The 24741-nt window shown below is 48.7% G+C and overlaps 1 protein-coding gene across 1 annotated transcript in view; it reads right to left on the reverse strand.

Moving 5' to 3' along the window:
- The window catches only part of dll4 (delta-like 4 (Drosophila)), a 34983-nt gene extending 11468 nt beyond the window's left edge, over positions 1–23515 (reverse strand). The window contains exons 1-9 of the mRNA XM_072569376.1: positions 23171–23515; positions 22260–22511; positions 20861–20918; positions 14785–15048; positions 13699–13759; positions 12007–12137; positions 10522–10691; positions 8325–8544; positions 5040–5763 (exon numbers count right to left, since the gene is read on the reverse strand). Of these exons, the coding sequence (XP_072425477.1) occupies positions 5040–5763; positions 8325–8544; positions 10522–10691; positions 12007–12137; positions 13699–13759; positions 14785–15048; positions 20861–20918; positions 22260–22511; positions 23171–23224 (1934 nt within the window). The 5' untranslated portion in view covers positions 23225–23515. The remainder of the gene's footprint in view (positions 1–5039; positions 5764–8324; positions 8545–10521; positions 10692–12006; positions 12138–13698; positions 13760–14784; positions 15049–20860; positions 20919–22259; positions 22512–23170) is intronic.
- Positions 23516–24741: the final 1226 nt, after the last annotated feature.

Below are 24741 nucleotides of genomic sequence, written 5' to 3' on the forward strand. Positions count from 1 at the left end.
AGCAAGGGACAGCTAACCTTGGTGGGAGTTGTGCACAGGCCATCAAACAGTCATGGTCACACTGGGGATACGTTAGCTCAAGAAATTAGAGCTGCATGTCACATGGGTAATACAGTAACAATGGGCAATTTCAACTTAGCCACAGATTGGATGAACCAAGCCTGCATTAGTAACTTCCTGGAGTATGTGCAAGACATGTTTCTGGAGGTGTACATTGAGGAACAGCTAGGAATTGGTCTATTTTTGGTTTAAGTGCTTTGTCATGAGAAAGTGCTAATTGATAACCTTGCTGTAAGGGCATCCGGCAAATGTTGACCTCGACAGAATCTCACATTAGGTTTGAATGTAATATGGTTGAGAGTATGGTGCTGGAAAAGCACAGCAGGTCAGGCAGCATTCGAGGAGCAGGAGAATCGACATTTCGGGCAAAAGCCCTTCATCAGGCTTCCTGACCTGCTGTACTTTTCCAGCACCACACTCTCGACTCTAATCTCCAGCATCTGCAGAATTCACTTTTCCCTTGAATGTAATATGGTTAATTCTGAACATTAAGATCTTACACCGGACGGCACGGTGGCTCAGTGGTTAGCACTGCTGCCTCACAGCACCAGGTTCGATTCCAGCCTCGGGCAACTGTCTGTGTGGAGTTTGCACATTCTCCCCCCTGTCTGCGTGAGTTTCCTCCGGGTGCTCCGGTTTCCTCCCACAGTCCACAAATGTGCAGGTCAGGTGAAATGGCCAAGCTAAATTGCCCCATAAATTTAGTTGCGTTAGTCAGAGGGAAATGTGTCTGGGTGGGTTACTCTTCGGAGGGTCGGTATGGACTTGTTGGGCTGAAGGGCCTGTTTCCACACTGTAGGGAATCTAATCTGAAGCAAAGAAACTAGGAACGCATGAGGGATAAACTGGCCATGGTGGATTGGGAAAAAGACACAAAGATTTGGTGCTAGAGAGGTTAGCATTAAAAGGATACTACACAGATATAGAGATTCTAGAGTGGGCAGGGTCTGGTAGTGAGAGGGGTTTGGCTCATGGCCTTATCCAACCCTTCCTTGATTTGGGAGTTGGGGTCAGCTACAGCTGTCGTTGACGAGGCTTCCTCTGTAAGGCTGGATAATGGCTGGATAGATGGCAGACAGAGAGCTATAAAGACTCATAAAATTGGGAACTACTGCTCTAAGGCACAAACACTCAGAAGGAAATGTAAGCCAACAAAAGAAATTAAAGATTGCAACAGATCAAAGGAAGTGGCTTAGAAAGTTGCCAGAAAAACTGGTTAGCCTGAGGATCGGGAATAATTTAGAACTCAGCAAGAGAGGACCAAGAAACTATTAAGAAACACAGAAATGTATATGAATGCAAACTAGTAAGGAATATAAAGGTGGACTGTAAAAGCTACAAATGCAAAGTATTTATTCAACTCCCCTGCCCCTTCCCTGGTTCCCTATTATTATTTCCCCTGCCCTGAAGAGAAAACAAGATTTGTTAGGAACAGTGTAGGCCTGGAGAAATTAAAAAGTTTCTTTTCACCTGTCTTCACAGAAGGTGTTTGAGAAAATCTCAAAAATAGTACGTTACCAAGGGTCTTGTGAAAAAGACAAACTGAAAGAAATTAGTAAAAAAGGGTGTACTTGAGAAGTTAACTGGATTGAAGACTGAGAAGTGCCTTGGCCCAGATCAGAGCATTCAAGGAAGGTGGTTAGAGAGATAGTGGCTATCATTCAAAATTCTATCATCTCTGGGTAGGTTCCTGCAGACCGGAAATTAGTAAATGTAACCTTGCTATTTAACAGGGAAAGTGGACACAGGATAACAGACCAGGAGTTTGACATCAGTAGGAAACAAAATGTGAGAATCCATTTTGAAGGTTATGATTTGAAAACACTTGGTAAAGCTGGACAGAGTGGACATCAAGTTATGAAAGGGAAATCATACCTCAGAAACGTGTGCAGTTGTGTGAGAAAATTACTTGTAGCACAGATAGAGGAGAACCAGTATCTGTACTGCATTTGGATTTTTAGCTTTTGATAAGGCTCTACAGAGGAGCTTAATAAATAAAGTGACAGCGCAGGGGATAGTGGGGGGGGGGGGTGAGTTGTGTGAGTATGGATTGTGAATTGGTTCACAAGCAGAAAATGGAAAATGGGTTAGATTACAGTCACATTGACTTGTGTATGGGTCACCGCCCCCCCCCCCCCCCCCTTTGCCTCAGTCAGACCCCTGGTTCAAGCCCCTCAGTAGCCCACCAGGCCCTATGTAGCCTGAGGTACAGGTACTCAAATTTAGAGAGCTGGGGCCTCAACTTGGGTTAATTCCCAGACCATTCTTGAACTCAGAGTGAAATCAGTGTCACAGACCCATGTCTCTTTCTCTGTGCTTACCTCAAGAAACTGTCATCCCCCTCGCAGCCTCTCCACACTCATTCCCATTCCATAGTCTGCTTCCTCCTCTCCCCAACCTCCCTAGCAGTCCTCTTCCATATCATCCCTCCGCTGTGTCCACGCCCTCTGCTACTTCACCTTCTGGCTCTCTCTTCGTTAGGCCTTGTCATGAGACCAGCCCAAGTTAATTTAGAGACCCCCTGGGTCTCTTTAGAGTGAACACAACAGCAGGCAGCGTCAATTCAGTTATCCTACCCTCAACTCCAACAAGTTACACTTAGTTTCCCCATGCTGAGCGGGATCTAGGATAACTGCGGGCATCATCCTGGATCTCCGTGACAACAGACAGCATCATCCTGGATCTCCATGACGACTGGGGCAATCGTCCTAGATCTCCACGACGGCAAGCAGCATCGTCCTGGATCTCCATAACGACAGGGAGCATCGTACAGGATCTCCTTGACAACTGGCAACATCATCTAGGAACTCCACGATGACAGGGAGCATCGTTCGGGATTGCAACAGGAACAGTAAGTGCTGCCTGCAGTTTCCATGACGACACTGAATCCTGGTTGATATGACCTGCTGGTGGAGGAGGAGCTTGTATTTAACACAAGGTGTTTGTTGTTGTGACAGTGTCCTGCTCGATCTCCGATAAAGCCGTGTCTTTTACAAGACATTTAATAGGCTTGACGTCCTGCGAGTCTAATGTTACAGACAGCTAGTCAAGAGGAGCTGCAGGCTGAGTCCTCTGGATATTCAATAAGGAGCAAGCAGACTGCTGAACAGTTCTGCTTTAGCAGAGACACCCCACTGACAACAAATGGGATAAGCCAACCATGGTTAACCAATGAAGTTAAAGATAGCATTAAATTAAAACAAAAAATAAATACAATGTGGGCGACATTAAGCGGTAAGCCAAAGGACTGGGAAAGTTTCAAAAACCAGCAAAGGACAACCAAACAATTATAAAGAAGGAGAAGATAAATTTTGCAGGCAAACTTGCAAGTAATATCAAGATGGACATCAAGAGCTTTTTTAAATATATGAAAGGGAAGAGAGAAGCCAAGGTGAACAAGCCTCGTGGAGAACAGGGCAGGGGAAATAATAATAGGGAACCAGGGAAGGGGCAGGGGAGTTGAATAAATACTTTGCATTTGTATTTACAGTAGAAGATCCCAATAGCATTCCAAAAATACTAAACATTTAAGGTGCAAAAGGAGGAGGGGAAATAAATATAATAATTGTCACTAGTGAAAAAGTGCTAGGAAAACTGATAGTATGACTCCTGAATCTGATGGGATGCCTCCCTGGGTATTAAAGGAAGTCACTGCAGAGATAGTGGATGCACTGGCAAATATCTTCCTGGAATCCTTAGATTCTGGAAAAGTCCTAGAGGATTGGAAACCTGCCAATGGAACACCTTTATTTAAAAGGGGAAGGAGTCAGAAAAGCAAATAACTGTACATTTAGTGTTGGTTATTGTTAATCTCTATCATAAAGGATGTAATAGCAGAGTATTTAGAATTACATGATATGAGTTGGTATAGAAGGGGAAATTGCACTTGACAAACTTACTTGGAGCAGGATAGATAAAGGGGAAAGGGATTTTCAGAAGACGTTTGATAAGGTACCACACATTAGGCTACTCGTTATGATAAGAAGCTATGGTGTTGAAGGTTGTGCATTAGCGTGGATAGAGGCTGGTCAAATGAATAGAAGACAGAATTGGCATAAGACCCTTTTTTTCAGGATGGCAACCTATGACTGGTGGAGTGCCACTGGGATCAGTGCTGGGGCCACAGTTAGTTTGGGCAGGTAAGAACATATGAACTGAAAATGTGTTGCTGGAAAAGCGCAGCAGGTCAGGCAGCATCCAAGGAACAGGAGAATCGATGTTTCGGGCATACGCCCTTCTTCAGGAATGAGGAAAGTGTGTCCAGCAGGCTAAGATAAAAGGTAGGGAGGAGGGACTTGGGGAAAGGGCATTGGAGATGCGATAGGTGGAAGGAGGTCAAGGTGAGGTTGATAGGCCGGAGTGGGGTGGGGGCGGAGAGTTCAGGAAGAAGATTGCAGGTTAGGAAGGCGGTGCTGAGTTTGAGGGATTTGACTGAGACAAGGTGGGGGGAGGGGAAATGAGGAAACTGGAGAAATCTGAGTTCATCCCTTGTGGTTGGAGGCCTGACCTGCTGCGCTTTTCCAGCAACACATTTTCAGCTCTGATCTCCAGCATCTGCAGTCCTCACTTTCTCCAAGAACATATGAACATATGGTTCAGCCTGCTCAGCCATTCAATAAGATCACAGTTAACGGTCTGTTTGCATTTTGAATTCTACATTCCCATTTGTATATTCCCAGTCCACACAGAGCCCCCCATCACACCCCACATACTGTTCAACCTTCACTCACACTCCCCGTCCCCTGACCTAACAGTCCTCATGGCCTGCCCCTACAGGGGTTTAATGTCCTGAGTCATTAACTCAGTCAGACCACAGTTCCTTCAGGCTCCTCTTGTCTCTGTGTAAAGACACAAGGTCTGAGAAGTCTCAGTTTGTTTTGACCCAATCACTAGACTTCACTAGGCCCCAGTCCTTGCCTTGTGGCTTTTGGGTTGTCAAATGTTTAACTTAAAGAGCTAGCAGAGTGAAGAGGTCTTACCACGGGTTTCTGAGGGGCAAACTTTCCTCTTTTCTGTGGTTTTTATGGCATTTCAGGTCTTGAGTCAGATCAGGCTTGAGGCCTGCAGCTAAATTCCAATCCAGGGCAAAGTTCCTGTCTTTGTAGTTGGTCTTCTCTACGATGCAGTCAGAATCCAGGTCCACCTTCTTGTTGGTGAGTTTGAGCTGCGATTCCACGATCAGGTTGTCCCTCTGGGACTCAGTTAGGTTGTTCATGGTCTCTGTGTCGTGGCGCTGCCCCCCGCCGGGCCTCTGCACGTGCCTCAAGGCAATGGCCAGGACGCACAGCAGCATGACGAAAGCCATCAGTCCAAAGGCCAGGGACACAGCGACCCAGGGGAAGGGGCTGGGGGGCTGCTGCTGTTTCTGCAATGGGACAGAGAAGACGGGAATCTCGCAGAGGGACCCCATGAAGTTGATGGGGCACTGACACACGAAGGTTTGACCGTACACGCCAGCGTGGCACGTCCCACCATTGTGGCATGGCATGGAGTCACACTCGCTGCCCAGCGGCTGGTCACAGTCCCGGCCTGAGAAGCCAGTGGCACACAGGCACGTGTAGTTGTTGATCTGGTCAACGCAGGTGGCCCCGTTGGCACATGGGCTTCTGGCGCAGTCGTTCACGTTGATCTCGCACCTTTGCCCAGCAAAGCCGGCCTGACAGCGGCACATTCTCGAGAACCCCAGGTCGAAGCATTGGCCTCCTGCAGGGAGGGAGGGGAACAGGATTAACAGCAGGTCAACAAAGGGCAGCTCTCAAGCTGAGATGCAATCTAGGCTTCACTGGCAATTCTCAGATCCTACAAGCAAAGCGCAGGCCCCGCTGGCAATTCATGGGCCTGAGCGGTGATTTGTAGGCCCCACCAGTGACTCAGAAGCCCCACCGGCATTTCACAGGCCTCACTGGTGATGCAGACGTTGGGAAGGCACTATCTGTAGCCTGTACCAACCACAAAGCTGAACAAATTTCCCTGAGAAGCCAGCTGAGCATTTGCTACACAGACACCATCATACACACTATTCTACCCTAGGCCCAGGCCCAGCGATCAATTAAAACAGAGAGAAAGATTTAAAAACAAGTGACATCACCAATGGTATCCCAAAGTAACAAGATGAACCAAATGAAAACGGATTCACCTCCCACACTTCCACTCCCATACCCATCCTGTCCAAAATCAAACTCTGCTGTGCCATCAAGTCAACTATCTCCCTGTCTGCAAACCTTCAAGTCTGGGTATCTTTCCTGAATAGTCTTAATTACCTGCAAAGATTTCCTAAAGCTTCCTCAGCTTTAAATTCTGGCAATTCAAGCCATCCTGGTTGATCTTTTTGAGGAGGTGACAAGGGTGATCAATGAGGGTAGATATTATCCACATGGATTTTACAAAGTCCCTCATGGTCGGCTCATCAAGAAGGTTAGGATACAGAGGATCCATGGCAACTTGGCCTTTTGGATTCAGAATTGGCTTGCCGATTGAAGGCAGAGGGAAGTGGTTGAAGGGTGTTTTTCTGGCTGGAGTTTCATGAGGAGCAGTGTTCCATAGAGATCCATACTTGGTGGGGCCTCTGCTGATTGTGATCTATATAAATGACTTGGACCATGATCTCTTATTAAATGGTACAACAGGCTCAAGGGGCTGAATGGCCTACTCCTGCTGCCAGCACAGATATGTACAAAGTCAGAATGAGGATTGTCAGAGAGCTATGACCCAAAAGCAAATAGAATGATTAGTCTGGGGTTTGACATAGGGTTATTGGGAGAGCACGGGGCAGTGGGAATAGTTTAGGATTGATACAGGGCTATTGGGAGAGCACAGGGCAGTGGGAATAGTTTAGGATTGATACAGGGCTATGGGGAGAGCGCGGGGCAGTGGGAATAGTTTAGGATTGATACAGGGCTATGGGGAGAGCACGGGGCAGTGGGAATAGTTTAGGATTGATACAGGGTTATGGGGAGAGCGCGGGGCAGTGGGAATAGTTTAGGATTGATACAGGGTTATTGGGAGAGCACGGGGCAGTGGGAATAGTTTAGGATTGATACAGGGTTATTGGGAGAGCACGGGGCAGTGGGAATAGTTTAGGATTGATACAGGGTTATGGGGAGAGCGCGGGGCAGTGGGAATAGTTTAGGATTGATACAGGGCTATGGGGAGAGAGTGGAGCAATGGGAATAGTTTGGGATTGATACAGGGCTATGGGGAGAGAGTGGGACAATGGAAATAGTTTGGGATTGATACAGGGCTATGGGGAGAGAGTGGGACAATGGAAATAGTTTGGGATTGATACAGGGCTATGGGGAGAGAGTGGGACAATGGAAATAGTTTGGGATTGATACAGGGCTATGGGGAGAGAGTGGGACAATGGAAATAGTTTGGGATTGATACAGGGCTACGGGGAGAGAGTGGAGCAATGGGAATAGTTTGGGATTGATACAGAGCAGTGGGGAGAGAGTGGGGCAGTGGGATTAGTTTGGGATTGATACAGGGCAAGGAGGAGAGAGCAGGGCAGTGGAATTAGTTTGGGATTGATACAGGGTAATGGGGAGAGAGCAGGGCAGTGGGATTAGTTTGGGATTGATACAGGGTAATGGGGAGAGAGCAGGGCAGTGGGATTAGTTTGGGATTGATACAGGGTAATGGGGAGAGAGCAGGGCAGTGGGATTAGTTTGGGATTGATACAGGGTAATGGGGAGAGAGCAGGGCAGTGGGATTAGTTTGGGATTGACACAGGGCAGTGGAGAGAGAGTGGGGCTGTGGGATTAGTTTGGGATTGATACAGGGCTATGTGGACAGAGCAGGGCAGTGGGATTAGTTTGGGATAGATATAGGGAATTGGGGAGAGTGGGGCAATGGGATTAGTTTGGGATTGATACAGAGCAGTGGGGAGAGAGTGGGGCACTGGGATTAGTTTGAGATTGATACAGGGCTATGGGGAGAGAGTGGGGCAGTGGGATTAGTTTGAGATTGATACAGGGCTATGGGGAGAGAGTGGGGCAGTGGGATTAGTTTGAGATCGATACAGAGCAGTGGGGAGAGAGTGGGGCACTGGGATTAGTTTGAGATCGATACGGAGCAGTGGGGAGAGAGTGGGGCAGTGGGATTAATTTGGGATTGATAAACAAAGACATAATAAAACACCAAATGGCTAAATGGCCACCCCATGTGCTAGAAGATGTTATAGTTTGATCCTAACTTCTAAATCAGTTTGTTCCACACTGAAGCAAGGAGAAGCACATTAGAGATGTGGGTGAGAGGATGAGAGTTACCATTTGCACACAGGTTCCTGGTGCACCAGTCCACTTTCTGCTCACAGTTTAAGCCGGTAAAGGCCAGTGGACAGATACAGCTGTAGGGAGGGCCCTGTGATCTCTCGATGCAGGAGCCGCCATTGAAACAGGGGGACTCAGCGCAGGTGAGGGTGCTGTCCTCACAGTGTTGTCCATAGAAACCAGGGAGGCAGGAGCACATGTACGAGTCGTCCAGTTCCTACAACAAAAGCACCAAACCAAATGAGGAACAAACTAACCAAAGCCACCCTCCCTCCAGAGTCTCTCCGTCTGTCGGCAAGGGTTGACCACACCGAAGGAGGACATTCAGCCAATCGTAGCTGTGTTGTCCCTCTGCAAGAACCTCAGTTGATCCTACAGTGCTGATCGCATAGCCTTGTCATTATTTTCATCTTTCTGTTATTCATAAAATATCCTTTACAACACGACAGCTTTAAGTCCTGCCTTCCCCGTGTGGTCATAGTGCTGGTTCTATAAACTCATTGTGAGAGAATGGTTTCTCCTTCCATCATCGCTGCTCCTTCTCTCCTTATGCTTCCATTAAACCACGCCCACCCTGTACTCTCGGCCTTTCTGCCCCTCAGAAACAGCAGGGCGTTTTCCTCTCTGTCAATGGCCCACACATTCCAGGTCTCCCGAATAACGTGGAGACGCTGGGAGCAGAGAAAATGCTGTTGGCAATTCTCCTCCTCTCCACAATGGATATCCCCTTCTCCCTGATGGAAATTCCCCTCTCCCCAATGGATATTCCTCTCTTGGATATCCCTCTTTTCCTGATGGATATTCCCCCTTTCCCTGATGGATATCCCTCTCTCCATGATGGATATTCCCCTCTCACTGATGGATATCCCCTCTCTCCCTGATGGATATCCCCCTCTCCCTGATGGATATTTCCGCTCTCCCTGATGGATATCCCCCTCTCCCTGATGGATATCTCCCTCTTCCTGATGGATATCCCCTCTCTCCCGGATGGATATCCCCTTTCTTCCTGATGGATATCCCCCTCTCCCTGATGGATATCCCCCTCTTCCTGATGAATATCCCCCCTATCTCTCTCCCTGATGGATATCCCTCTCTTCCTGATGAATATCCCCCCTATCTCTCTCCCTGATGGATATCCCCCTCTCCCTTATGGATATCCCCCTCTCCCTGATGGATATCCCCCTCTCCCTGATGGATATCCCCCTCTTCCTGATGAATATCCCCCCTATCTCTCTCCCTGATGGATATCCCCCTCTCCCGATGGATATTCTCCCTCTCCCTTATAGATATCCCCCTCTCCCTGATAGATATCCCCTCTCTCCCTGATGGATATCTCCCTCTTCCTGATGGATATCCCCTTTCTCCCTGATGGATATCCCCCTCTCCCTTATGAATATCCTCCTCTTCCTGATGGATATCCCCCTCTTCCTGATGAACATTCCCCCTATCCCTCTCCCTGATGGATATCCCCCTCTCCCAATGGGTATTCTCCCTCTCCCTGATGGATATCCCCCTCTCCCTGATGGATATCCCCTCTCTCCCTGATGGATATCCCCCTATCCCTGATGGATATCCCCCTCTCCCTGATGGGTTCCCCTCTCTCCCTGATGGAAATCCCCCTCTTCCTGATGAATATCCTTCGTCTCTCTCCCCCGATGGATATTCCCCTCTCCCTGATGGATATCCCCCTCTCCCTGATGGACATCCCCTCTCTTCCTGATGGATATCCCCCTCTTCCTGATGAATATCACCCCTCTCTCTCTCCCTGATGGATATTCGCCCTCCCAGTGATGGGTATGCCCTCTCTCCCAAATGGATATTGCCCCCCTTCGATGGCCCTTCACCTCCCTCAATAGATACCCCCTCTCCCCAATGGATATACCTCCCTCTCCCTGATGGATATTCCTGCTCCCCTTAACAGATATCCCTTCTCTACCCAATGGATATCCCCCCCACCATGGCCCTTCCCCTCCCCTTGATAGATAGTTCCCTTCTGCATGACACATACTCCCTCCCTGATGGATACTCCCCCTCTCCGCGACAGATATCCCCACTCTCCCTGATGGATATTTCCATGCCTCACTGGGTACCCCTTTCCCCCTGCTGCCCCTTCCCTTGGTGGTGACTACCCTGCTGGGCCCTCTGAGCTATGGCTGAGGCCTGGCCTGGTCATGCTGCACTCTCTCTGTCTTACCGTGCATGTTCCCCCGTTTCGGCAGGGGCTGCTGTCACATTGACGAAGGGCCGATTCGCAGTTGGTGCCAGTGAAGCCAGGCTGGCACGTACAGGTATAGCTGCCCTGGCCAGTGTTAGTACAGGTTGCGTTGTTCAGGCAAGGCCTGTTGTGAGTGCAATAGTTCAGGTCTGGAACAAACACAGAGCCACAAGGTCAGTCACAATCCATGCACAGTGAGGAGGGGGGCATCAGGACCTTAACCTTAATCCCTGGGAGGGCAAACCCCACTCCCCCACCCCATCCACTGTCCAGGACAACCACTGCTGACCCCCGCCTCTCTTGGGGCAACTGTTCATAATCACCTCATACCCCTTCCCGGGTCAACCCTTAAATAATACCCTGCCCCACCCCCCACACAAACAACTATTAATAAACCTCCAAACCCCTCCCAAGGGTGACAGTTACCCCTGTAATCCCTGGGAGTGAACGTGACAGAACCCAACCCCACAACTCATATAACCAAACAAGGTGACCAATCACATTGACACAGTTTGTAGGGTAAGGGGGTTGGGGGTCTATGCCCTGTGGGGAGGGGGATGTGGAAAGGACCTGGGAGATGGGGGTCACTTGGAGAGAGGAGTATGCACAGGGAGAGGGGAAGGCGACAGTCACAAGGTGGGGGGGGGGGGGTAGGATGCAGAGCTAACACAGAGGGGAGATGTTGAGGGCACATTTGGAGGGGCACTGTGGGGACAGTGGGGGACACAATGAGGGGGCGGGAGACACCGAGAGAGGAGAGATACGGGGAGGGGGAGGGGCAATGGGCTGTGGAATGGTGAGGGAAGTGAAGCACTATTGGGGCGGGGACACTGTGAGGAGGGAGAAATACTGTGGGGAGTGGGGACACTGTGTGGGGAGCGTAATACTTGGGGGGGCATGGGGTACACTGTGGGGGAGGGGGGCATTGTGTGGGAGGGAAACACTATGGGGTAGGTGGCACACTGTGGGGGAAGGGGACTCTTGGAGTAGGTGACTCTGTGGGGAAGGGGGCACGCTGGTGGAGGGACACTATGGGGGGAGGGGACACAGTGGGGGAGAGGGACACTATTGGAGAGGTGTCATTGTGGGGAAGGCAGCATACCTGGGGAGGGGTAGGGTGAGAGTCCGTCCTCATGGCGATATATTCTCGCTATTGCCCACCCTGCAGTGCCTGTAGCTCCCAAGGTGGGGCGATAGACTCTCCCTGCTGCTCTCTCCCAGCACCCAGTAACAGGGATCAAGCTGGGAACTCTCTGCCCTGTTCTGGAGGAGTGTACCAAAGAACCTGGCTCCAGTCCCCTTCAGAACCAAGTGATCCTCTGTCAGCCAACGTCACCAGAGTATTGGAGGGTCAACTGGGGCTTTCGCTGCGACTGTGGGGAACTTGTTCCTGTGAAGCGTGTGGGTTTGGATAAAGTCTAGACAGGAGGAGACAGTCTTTGTGGATGGGACTGGAACACTTACCCTGATTACAGAAGAGACCGCCCCAGCCCTCCTTACAGGTACACTGAAAGGGCTGCTGGCATGTCCCATGTAGACAGCCAGGATAGTGCATGCATTGATCACACAGACGGCCCTGCCATCCATAGTGGCACCTGGGGGACAGGGAGAGAGAAAGGCACAGGATTAATCACACAACTCGTCTCGACTAGAAAAATGAGCAATTCAGAAACAGGCACATAGTCACATTGATAGTAACAAACCCTATTGTCATATAAAGGGATGGTGGCGTCACATTACAAATTAAGGAGTTAGTTACTGCAGTAGGAAGGTTTATCTTGAAAGCATTGTTAAATTAAGCTTTGTGGATAGAGCCTGGGGCAGTCCCACTGCTATTATAGGCCCCTAAACAGTCAGGGGCCAATAGAGGAGCAAATAGATAGACAATTCACTGAGGTGTGTAAAAATAGTAACACAATAACTATAGCAGGGGATTTCAACTTTCAATTTGGGATAATTGAAGGGTTTAGAGGGGGCAGACTTCTTGAAATGTATCCAGGAGAGCTTTGTATGTTAACATGTGGAAGGTCTATCAAAGAACAACATAGTGCTGGAGCTAATTCAAAGAATTAGGAAAGGGAACTCTGCCATCTGTAACTGGGTCCGGCCTACATTTGACTCCAAACCCACAGCAATGTGGGTGACTGAGCTGCCCTGTCTTAAATGGCTCGAGCAAGTCACTCAATTCAAGGGCAATTAGGGTTGGGCAAAAAATGATGGCCATGCCAACGATGACCACACCCTGGGAATGAATAAAGAAGATGAAAACCACAGGGATGGGAGAAAAACATTTCACCTTTACTTTGAACATTTCTCTATCCAATATTAAAATATTGAAAGTGTATAATAGGGTGGTTTGGCTGAGGGTTAAGCACTATCCAACTGGATATTGAAGCTTCTCATTTTCCAGTTGGTTTTTGAGAAACCGTGTGTCACAAGTGATACAGGGTGGGACAAAGTGGGATGGCAGCCATGTGCTAAAACCTTCAGAAATAGGTTGTTGGCAGCTTAAGAAACGAGGATGTGGCTCAGTGTTGGGAGTGTGTGTCTGTGTGTGTGCGCCTGTCTGGGTTTGTGTGTATCTGTGTGTGTGTCTGTATGTGTGTCCATATGTGTGTGTATGTGTGCCTGTGCGTCTGTGTGTGTTGGTCTATGTCTACCTGTATGTTTGCATATATATGTGTATCTCTGTGTGTGTCTGTGTTTGTGCATTTGTATGCGCATGTGTCTGTATGTGTGTGGGGAGGTCTCTGTGTATGTATGTCTGTGTATGCCTCTGTGTGTATGTGTCTGTGTGCCTGTCTGTATGTATGTGCTTGTACGTGTGTCAATGTGCGTTACTGCATTTGTCTGTGCGTATGTCTATGCGTGTGCCTATGAGTGTGTCTGTGCATGCATGTGTGTTTGTGCCGATGTGTGTGTGTAGGGGGTTGTTGGGGAAGGATTTGTCTTGGCTGGAGGTTATGGGCTAGGGTCAGCTGGGGCAGTGTTGGTTGACTCCAGGTATCCGGGGTGGCAGGGGGGTGGCAATACTAGTGAGAGGAAACAAGGTGATGTGGTCCAAGTGAAAGTCTGAGTTGGTGTGATGTGTGCGTTGGAGGGACACTGAGGGATGTCCCATCACTGTGGGCGATATTTGCAAATTCTGTCACTTACTTGCACTCGCCTGGTTGGTCACAGTAGCCGTGATCCAAGCTGCATCCAGCCTGGCAAATCGCTGGAGGGAATAAAAGACAAGAAGATATTGTAAGTCTGAGGCAGTGACAGACTGATCCCTGATTAATAATCCCCTGCTCCGGTACTAACCCACAATGCAAGGACAAACACCTCTTCCTCTACTCCTTTTCCTCCCCAGTAATAATACCCTCAGTGATCTGTTCATTGGACTAGCCCCACATTAAAGGATGACATTGTGGGAATGTCGCAGGACGAGGAATCCCGTGGCCTCAGTTGGTGATCTTGGGGCACGGGTCTAATGTTTTTGAATTTTGATCCAATTAATACGAGCCACAATGAACCTTGTCTCAGTGATAGTGACTGTGATAATGTCATCGCTGAGTGTAAAAACCATCTGGTTCACTAATGCCTGTTAGAGGAGGCAAATCTGCCCTCCTTACCCGGTCTGGCCGACACGTGACCCCAGCCCCACAGCGAGCTGGTTGACTCTCTTGGCAATGGCCCTAGCTGGATGCTTTGGGAATAAATGCTGGGCTTGGCAGCAACAGGGTAGGTAGAAGGAACCCTGTGTCAGGAATGACTCCACTGGACAGAGACGTGGCCAAATGGTGCCAGGGTGAAACCCCAGTGGAACTAAAGGCTCTGTAGTGCCAGGGTGCAGAGTCCAGTGCTTCTCCCTCTGCCTGCACAGGCTTTGGATCAGAATCACCCACAGTGTGGAAACAGGCCATTGGCCCATCGAGTCCACACCAACCCTCCAAAGAGTACAACATCCACACACAGACCCCTACCCCTGCATAACCCACGGCTAATCCATCTAGCCTGCACATCCCTGGACACTATGGGATGGCCAATCCACCTAACTTGCGTATCGTTGGACTGTGGGAGGAAACCAGAGCACCCAGAGGAAACCCCATGCAGTCACGGGGAGAATGTGCAAACTCCACACAGACAGTTTCCCGAGGGTGGAATCGAACCCGAGTCCCTGGCGCTGTGAGGCAGCAGTGCTAACCACTGAGCCACTGTACCGCAGTCAGTGCGGATGCTGTGTGCCTCTCGCCTTACATTGTGAGCAGTATTCATTCTGCCAGCCCGGCAGGCAGAGCCTCTGGCCCTCCTTGCCACAGGTGTAGTGCCCAAAGGTGTCGTTCCTGGGCCGGCAGTAATCGGAGCATCCCTCTCCGTAGTAATGCTGGCTGCATACCACCCGGTACGAGTAGTACAACTGGGTGTGCTCCCCTTGCAGGGAATCCTGGGCCCAGGCTGTGCCCACTGGCTGGTGCCTCTGGATGGCAAAACGACTGATCAACGTCTCGGGGCTGGTGACATCTGTGAATAACAAACAGCCTGGATTAATACAGAGGCTTTGATTGTCACATGTGCTGAGATACAGTGGAAAGTATTGTGCTGCCTGCTAACCAGACAAATGATGCCTTACATAACTACATCAGGGTAATAGAACAGAATACAGAATGTCACATGACAGCCACAGGGAAGGTGCAGAGGAAGATCAACTTTAATATACAACAGATTTGTTCGTAAGTCTGATAACGGTGGGGGCGAAGCTTTTCTTGAATTGGTTGGTGTGTGATTTCAAACATTTGCACGTTCTGCCCAATGGAAGAGGGTGGAAGAGTACACCTGGGGTGGAAGGGGTTTTTGGCTGCTTTCCCAAGGTGGTGGGAAGTAGAGGGTTTTCGTGATGGACTGGGCTGTGTTCACAACTCTGTAACTTCTTGCGGTCTGAGGCAGAGCAGTTGTTACACCGAGCTGTGATAGGTTACTCCCTACGGTCACATCTGTTGGAAGTTGATAAGGATCATTGTGGAAATGCCAAATCTCCTGAGCCATCTGAGGGAGTAGAGGCGTTGGCTCGCTTTCTGAACTGCAGCATTGACGTGGATGGACCAGGAGAGATTATTGGTGATATTTACTCCCAGGAACTTGAATCTCTCGACCACGACCACCTCAGCACCACTGATACATACAGTCCTCCATACCAGTTCCTGAAGTTAACGATCGGCTTCTTTGTTTTTGCTGACATGAGGGGGACATTGGTATCCTTACACAATGCTCTCTATCTCTTCCCTGCACTTTGTCTCACCGTTGTTTCAGATCTGTCCCACTATGGTGGAGTCAACAGCAAACCTGTAAATGGAAGCAGCTAAATGACGAGTGCAGAATCACCAGGTAGGCTATGTGAGCAAAACCAGGGCAGTTTAGACCCTCCCTCCCTCCATCCTGCACTTCCTTTCCATAGACACCGCAGTAGCTTTCCCCCACCACTACAATCATGCTTATTAAACCTGGAGCTAACCAGCGGGCATTGGCAGAGATTGGTTGCTTCACAAATTAACAAAAGACTACCAGCACTTAGGAAGCTGGTGATATTATCACTAGACCATTATTTCAAAGAGGACAAAATGAGGACTGCAGATGCTGGAGAGTCAGAGTTGAAAAGTGTGGCGCTGGAAAAGCACAGCTGGTCAGGCAGCATCCGAGGAGCAGGAGAGTCGATGGGCTTATGCCCGAAACATCAACTCTCCTGCTTCTTAGATGTTGCCTGACCTGCTGTGCTTTTCCAGCACCACACTTTTCACCCCCATTATTTCAAAGACCCTCAGGGATCCAGGTTCAAATCCTGCTATAGCTGGAGGTGGAACTTGAATTCAATAACTCTCTGGAATTCACAGGGGAAACCCTGTAACTGTTTCCGATTGCTAGGGGGAAAACCCATCTGGTTCACTAACGGAAAGGAAATCTTACCTCCTTACCCAGTCTGACCTACAGGTGACTTCAGATCCAAGGCAATGTGCTGGACTCTCAAGAGCCTTCTGTGCAATTAGGGATAGGCAACTTATAGGGAAGATACATTGCCCTGGACAAACCTATAGGAGCCACCTCCTCAGCCCTGTGGAGATCTGCCAGTACCTTCGGTCGAGAATCACCAGGAATGGGGATGATGGGAAGGGGAAAACAGTGTTAGGCGGGTGGAGAGATGGACCTGAATGTCTAGAGAGAATGAAATGGGATGGGGATTGGAGGACAGCAGCAGGGGAGAAATACTGCAGGGACAACCTTTAAACCTGGGGTAGATCATTGCCCAACTGAACGTGCTTTGTGAAACCAACTGGCGATGTGTGAGGAATTCAATGCGAAAACTAGGCCTGAATCATCGAACATTTCAAAGAGCAAAGGAAACAGTAACAGTTTCAGATGTCAACATCACGGCTGATTCTTCAATTCTGAAACCAATAAAGATATACCAAGATCCCAGAGTGAGCGTGAGAAACAGAGGCACTGTCGTACAGGTACACAGATCAGGGAGTACTGGATATAAACTGATTTTGGTGCCATATTGGCACACAAATTCCAGAGTGATGGAGATTAACTGATCCCGAAGTGATAATATTCTCCGTCTTACATTCTTTGTCTGATGATGGGTCTATACACATTTAGAGCAAGGGGCCAGGTCCATTTCAGCTAGAACAAGGATCCAGCTCCCTGTTGATCTGGGCCGACTCCTTTGCCAACTTGGTCCAGCCCGGTCCAAAGGTAATGTCCGATTTCCCATGCATGTTGTGGTCTGGAGTTAGGGTTAGAGGTGGCCGAGGCTCCCAATTTCCTTTCTATCATGTGACTGACCAGGAATACCTCCCACTCTTACCATCTGCCATTGGGCTATATTGGAAGAAGTTACAAGTTGTTGGGCTGCATTGCAAGGACCCATTTCTTGGCCAACGGTACTCAGCCACTGGCTCAGAGACAGGGACGCTACCTACTGCATCCCACATACCTTGCACAATGCAAAGGATCCAAAAGGCAGCCGAAAGAAGTCCATCCCAGAAAATGGTTGGTTGGGAATTGTGGGCGAGTTAGAAACTTGGTGAGGAGATGCGCTGAGTGAAAGGTGACAGAGAGCAGGTAGGATTGACCGGAGGTCTAGAGACAACGGCATGTGACTTGAGTGGATCGGTGCTGGATTCACATTTGTCAATGTCTTCAATGAAGGGATGACAAGTCCCACATACAAGTTTGCAAATAGCAGGGTGACCCAAAGCTGTGTGGATCAGTGATTCTCAATTCTTGACTGTAGGATCACTCTTTCAAATGGAAATTCATAATCACGGACTCTATCCATTGAATTATCACTCATAATAATCAGAATGTGAAAGTGAAGAATGTTGTAAATTTGAAAAGGTTCAGAAGAGGCTTGCAAGGATGTTGCCAGGGTTGGAGAGTTTGAGCTATAGGGAGAGGCTGAATAGTCCAGGGGTTATTGTCCATCGAGCGTCGGAGGCTGAGGGATGACCTTATAGAGGTTTATAAAATCATGAGGGGCTTTGGAATCGCCAAAGTCTTTCCAACTTTTGGGGGAGTCCAAAACCAAAAGGAATAGGTTTAAGGTGAGGGGGAAAGATTTAAAAGGGACCTCAGGGGCAACTTTTCATACAGAGGGTGGTACATGTATGGAATGAGATGCCAGAGGAAGTGATGGAGGTACATGAATAGGAAGGGTTTAGAGGGATATAGGCCGAATACTGGCAAATGGGACTAGATTAATTTAGGATATCTGGTCAGCATGGACGAGTTGAACTGAAAGGTCTGTTTCCATGCTGCACATCTCTATAACTCTACTGGCTGACAAAGAGTGCTTTAATCTTATTTTGGGGCATCAGCTATTCATCTGTAGTGTTGAGAGAGATGAGTGTTCCCAGTTTCTCTCTATCCTTGCAGCTATATAGGGTTAGGGTAAGGGCATGACCCAGAAATGGCACAGAAATGCTTTTTTTCTGCCCAGTGAGAGAGCAGGACCTCAAAGGTGGAAGGGGAGCCAGCTTCCGAAGAGACCTGCTGACGCACTCACTGTTAACCTTTCACTCCGATTGGAGGACCCTCTGTAAAGTCTCTGAGATGGTTTTGGTCTACGGTTTGAGAAGCACCGTACTGGTGGATAATTGCAAAGTGATATGAACTGGAATGGTTCCAGGAATGAGAAACATTAGTGACGAGCAGCGATTGAAGAGGTTGGGATAGTTCTCCCTGAAGAGAAAAAGGCTGAGGGGGAGACCTGATGGAGGTTTTCAAGATCATGAGTGGGCTGGACAGAGTAAGTAGGGAGAAACTGTTTCTGCTTGTAAAAGGAGCTAAATCAGAGAGGGCTTCGATTTAGAGTGATCTGCAAATGAAGCAAGGGTGACGTGAGAAAAATATTATTCACTCAGCGAGCAGTTAGGGTGTGGAATGCACTGCTTGGAAATGTGGTGTGGATGGGTTCCAATGAGGCATTCAAGAGGATGATTATTTGTATAGAAGTGGTATGCTGGGCTATGGAAAAAAGGCAAGAGATTGGTGCTTGGGGTTAGAACCAGTGCAGGTGGGTTGGGCCGAATGTTCTGCATCGTAACAATTCTGTGATTCTGACAGTGGGCAAGACTATGGCAAATAGTTTTTTGACGTGAGCTCATTCACTTTGAATAGAGAAGGGACTCGGGTAGGTTCCACACCAGGAGGAGCTTGAACCACTGGGAGCTTTGACTGGACTGACAGGCTCATGTGCATTGATCATTAAATTACCATCAACATCTGCAGAAACTTCATAAAAAGTGAGTGTAATGCTGACTTTTATTACTAGAGAATTGAAGAGGATAAGTCAGCTGCATGAAGATACTAGTTAGAATATACTGGAGTACAGTGAGTGCATCACATATTACGAGGGACACAGTGGTTGTGAATGAGTACAGTTACCAGAACAACGCCCATGTTAAATTACGAAGGGAGTTTACACAAAGTCGAATGATATTCCCTGGAATCTCAAAGGTTAAGGAGCAGTGAGGCTGAATGGCTTCCTTCTATTCCCATGGAGACACACAGACCCTTGAGTATCCTGGAGTGAATAATCCCAATGTAGTGGAACAATAGGTAGTGAGAGTGATCCTGGAGTGATAAAGACAAACAGATTCCAGAATGTTTGAGACACGCAGATTCTGGAGTGATCCCGGAGTGGGGAAGATGATCCCAGACTAACCCTGGTGTAATCCATCATTGATCCTGGAGAGATAGAGAGGCACAGATCCTGAAGTAGAGCCCGGAATGACTGAAGTTTGCAGCTCCTGCAATGATCCTGGAATGACATAAACAAACTGACAGGGACAGACAATCCTAGAGTGATGGGAACAATCCTGCAGTGATGGGGTTAAGTCCGGAATGATGTTGACAGTCCTGGAAAGGTAGATCCTGGGTGATGGGGATAAACAATCCAGCATGGTGGGGGAAACTCCGGAGTGATGGGACCAAATTCAGAATGATGGGAGCAATCCTGGAGTGATGGAGACTGACAATCTGAAGAGACGGAGGCAGTTGATCCTGGAGTAAAAGGGGTGTTGAGGTCAATCCCAGAGTGATGGGAACAGAATCCCAGAGTGTTAGGGGTCTATCCCGGAGCGATGGGAACAGAATCCTGGAGTGATGGGAACAATCCTGGAGTTATGGGGTCTCTCCCAAGTGATGGGAAGAGTTCAAAGTGATGGGAACAGTCCTGGAGTGATGGGAACAGAATTCCGCAATGGTGGGAGCAATTCTTGAGTAATGAAATCTATTCCAGAGTGATGGGAACAATCCAGGAGTGATGGGAGCACTTCCAGAGAGATGACTGTATGTGGATCCTTGAAACATTTTCCCTAAATTTCCAAAGAGTGTGTCAGCTCCTCCCCACCCTGGATGACCAGGCCCTGAAACCAGTCCAAAAAGGGCGGCGCTGAGTGTTTAAAAGGTGTAAAACGCAGGAAAAGGCCGCCTTGACTTCTTGGCAAAGCTCAGCTTTTCTCACCAGCTCGGTTTCCCACACCAAAAATAACCGAGAGGAAGTTGATTGTGTTGTGAACACTGTGGGAGATGGAAGAGCTGCTACATCAGCACTAAATAAGTGGAGGCTTAGACTTAAGAAGAAAAAAACCCACACCGAGCATTGCAATCAAACTAGACAAAAAAAAACAACAAAAAGTGGAGGGAGTCTGCGAGAAGCCTTTGTTCGAGTTTATGATAGATAAATAAATAAGATTTAAATGGTGGGATTTGTCCCAAGGGTTATGCTCCAGGAGGAGCGGCTCGCTGCCGCCCCCTCGCGGTCTCTGGCACTTACTGAGACTCGGCAGGTTCGAGGCAGAATTCCAGGCTTCAATGATCAGAGAGAAGGTTCCCTGTCAAAACAGAAGAGACAAGAGACTGGGGGTTAGCAAACCACTACCCGATAGCCTGCTGTAGTCATGAGATTCAGCTCGCTGCACTGGGCACGGAATTTAAGGGTATCATTCGGATTTGCTGCCTGATTTCTGAGGGGGTCCTGGGTTATCCAAACACTAACCCCCCCCCCCCCCCACCCCACACACACCACTCTCTATAAAAAGGGGGTCCTGTGTTGGGTACAGCTGAGAGCTACTCCCTTCACAAGTGCCATCAGTATCGGGTTAAACATCACTTGGTTCTTGTGTCGCTGCATCCTAGTACAACATCTTTTCAGTTTGTAATTGTCCGGGTTTCTGTCTTTGACAGTGTGTTGTGTGCGTGACTGTGTCTCTGAGTGTATCTCCATCAGTGCGTTTGTGTCCACGTAATCCTTGTGTGTAAGTGTGTGTCAGTATTTCTGTGCCTGAGTGATTGGATATCTCCCTGTTAATGTGTTTCTCTGTATGTGTCTCTCTGTCTGTGTCAGTGTGTGTGCACGTCCCAGAGTATGAATCTGTGTGCCTGTGTCAGTGTGTCTCTATGTTCTGGATGTCTCCCTCCCCGCCACACCGTTAGCATTGTAGGCGGTAGTGCACATTAAGCACAGAGTCCGGTTCCCATTCTCGTACTGCGCTTTCTTTCAGAATTTATAACTTTCTGCACACAGTGAGCTCCCAGCGTTCACTAGATCCCCATCCCTCAGCTATGTGTCGGTTAGCAGCACTGTCTCTATGTCTCTATCTGTGTCTCTGTCTCTCTCTCTCTCTCTGTCTCCCTGTCTCTCTGTGTGTCTCTCTCTGCCTTTGTGTCTCTGTGCTTCTCTGTCTCAGTCTCCCTGTGTCTCTGTCTCTATCTCTGTGTCTCCCTGTCTCTCTGTTTCTCTCTGTCTCTGTGTTTCTCTGTCAGTCTTCCTGTGTCTCTGTCTCTATCTCTGTGTCTCCCTGTCTCTCTGTTTCCCTCTGTCTCTGTGTGTCTCTGTCAGTCTCCCAGTGTCTCTGTCTCTATCTCCCTGTCTCTCTGTTTCCCTCTGGCTCTGTGTTTCTCTGTCAGTCTCCCTGTGTCTCTGTCTCTAGCTCTGTGTCTCCCTGTCTCTCTGTTTCTCTCTGTCTCTGTGTTTCTCTGTCAGTCTCTTTGTGTGTCTCTCTCTGCCTCTGTGTCTCAGTCTCCCTGTGTCTCTGTCTCTATCTCTGTTTCTCTCTGTCTCTGTGTGTCTCTGTCAGTCTCTCTGTGTGTCTCTGTCTCTATCTCTGTGTCTCTCTGTTTCCCTCTGTCTCTGTGTTTCTCTGTCAGTCTCCCTGTGTGTCTCTGTCTCTCACCGGCCACTTGAAGGTGAAGTTGATCCTGAGCGGAGCTTGGTTATCCGGCACAGTGAACGAGTTTGTTCCCAGCAGCGGGGTCAGCACATTGCCGTAAGTACACGGCTCCGGGGAGACCACCTTTTGGAAATGCTTCAGACACACCCGGAAGAAGGTTCGGCACTCAGGTACACAGCGGTTCCCAGCAGCTAACAGAGCCCCGGAGTTCTCAAACTGTTCGATCCTCAACTCGAATGTACCGCTAGCAGAAACCTTTCAAAAACATAGACACCGAGTGAGAGAGAGAGAGAGAGACAGAAAACAGAGATAAGCACCGGGAACACACAGAGAGAAAGAAAGAGAGGGGTGTGGGGATGGGTGATGCTGAGGAGGGGGAGAGAGTGGGGGTTAAGGAGGGGGGGGGGGGTGATGGAGAGAGGGGGTGATGGTGGAGAGAGGGTCATGGTGAAGGTGGGGAGGTCTGCTTGACGTGGAAGAAGGAGGAAGGGAAATGGAAGATAGAGAGCGATGTAGAGAAAGCTAGAAATATAGCGAGAGAGCTAGACAGCACGTTTGAGATAAAATCAGAGGGAATATGTATATATATAGTGCGCTGGGGAGAGAAAGCGGCTTAGAGTGAAATAAAGGTGAAGAGAACGATTTAGAGTGTGTGTGTGAGAGAGAGAATGGAAATAAATGTAAGGTAACGCAGAGAAAGAGAGAAATCAGTTTAGGGAGAGAGACATATGGAAATGAAAAAGAATAGAGAGAGAAATTGGAGAGATTTTTATACAGAAAGATAGAGGGGGGAGAGTGTTAAGCTGGGAGGGAGCTGAGGAAGAGAGAGGAGGCAGAGTGAGCTCTCAGGAAGTGGGGGGTGGTGGGGGGGGGGGGGGGAGGGGGTTAAAAGGGGGGGTAAGTGGCGGAGTTACCTGGGGAACTAACAACAAGAAGAGCGCGGTGCCAATGCTGGGAAAGGTTGCCATCGCCGGCTGTAACACTGTCCCAAAGCCGCTCTGCTCCTGCCGCTTGTGCCCGGCTCCCAGCGTCAGGTTCCCAAAGAAACGGGGGAAACAAAATCCGAGGAAACGGGGCTCCTTTCCGCTCACAAAAAAATAATCCCCGCCGGTGGAGCGAGAAACCGGGTGTCAATCCGGTGTCCGAGTGCTGCTTAGTGGGTTCCCCACCACTCCGGGCTCCGGGACCGGGCACTGGGCTCGGTTCCTCTCTGGTTTGTGTGGCTGTGTGTACAGTATATGTGTGTGTGTGTGTGTGTGTGTTCCTGTCTCTCTGACACTTCTGTGCGCCTGCACAGCTCGGACTCCGTTTAAATAGAGAGGCTCGATTAGCCAAGCTGTCAATCAAAGCGAGAGGAGCATCTCCGGCTGCATGGATTAAGTCGCCTGCCGCTCACTGCCTCGCTTCTTACCCTTGTTTCTACTCTTACACTTGCCTTTTCACTCACTCCTTTTCCTCTATCAACTCTTTCATCGACTGCCTACACCCCCCCCCCCCCCGAATCACTCACAGCTCCAGTGCCTGGTTCTCCCTGTGGCCAGAACTATCCATTTTTAAAAAACCTATTCACCTTTAGAGAATAAAACTACCTGCTACCTGCTAACTCTAGTAAGACCTTCCCCATGCTCAGAATGTCATTCATTAATGATAATACCAAGTTCACAGAGAGAGTTTTGTTTTAAACCACCCACACAATAGTCTCCCCACAAGAGTTTAGCTCATTCTAAGAGATCTTAATTGAGCCAATTGATCTTATTTTAAAAATATCCTCAGATTAAGTTGAGAGTAGGTGGGATTTGAACCCCAGCTCCTCTCACTGTATCACAACAGTTCAACGATGGGGCTACATTTGATACTTATAGAGTCATAGAGATGTCCAGCAGAGAACTAGACCCCTCAGTCTACCTTGTCCATGCTGAGACATTCTAACCTAATCTAGTCCCACCTGCCAGCACCCGGCCCATATCCCTCCAAACCCGTCCTATTCATATACCTATCCAGATGCCTTTTAAATGTTGTAATTGTACCAGCCTTCACCCACTTCCTCTGGCAGCTCATTCCATACACACACCACACTCTGTGTGAAAAAGTTGCCCCTTAGGTCTTTTTTATATCTTTCCCCTCTCATCCTAAACCTATGCCCTCTAGTTCTGGACTCCCCCACCCCAGTGAAAAGACTTTGTCTATTTATCCTATCCATACCCCTCATGATTTTATAAACCTCTATAAGGTCACCCCTCAGCCTCCAACAGACCAGGGAAAACAGCCCCAGCCTATTCAGCCTCTCCCTATAGCTCAAATCCTCCAACCCTGACAACATCCTTGTAAATCTTTTCTGAACCCTTTCAAGTTTCACAACATCCTTCCGATAGGAGGGAGACCAGAATTGCACGCAGTATTCTGGTTAAATAATGCACAATTGGTCAGATTTCTTTTGCCTCCTGGAGTATTTGTGAACCCCAATTTCCACCCCACATACACACAT

This window comes from Chiloscyllium punctatum, chromosome 4 (assembly GCF_047496795.1).
Source record: "Chiloscyllium punctatum isolate Juve2018m chromosome 4, sChiPun1.3, whole genome shotgun sequence".
Classification (NCBI taxonomy): domain Eukaryota; kingdom Metazoa; phylum Chordata; class Chondrichthyes; order Orectolobiformes; family Hemiscylliidae; genus Chiloscyllium; species Chiloscyllium punctatum.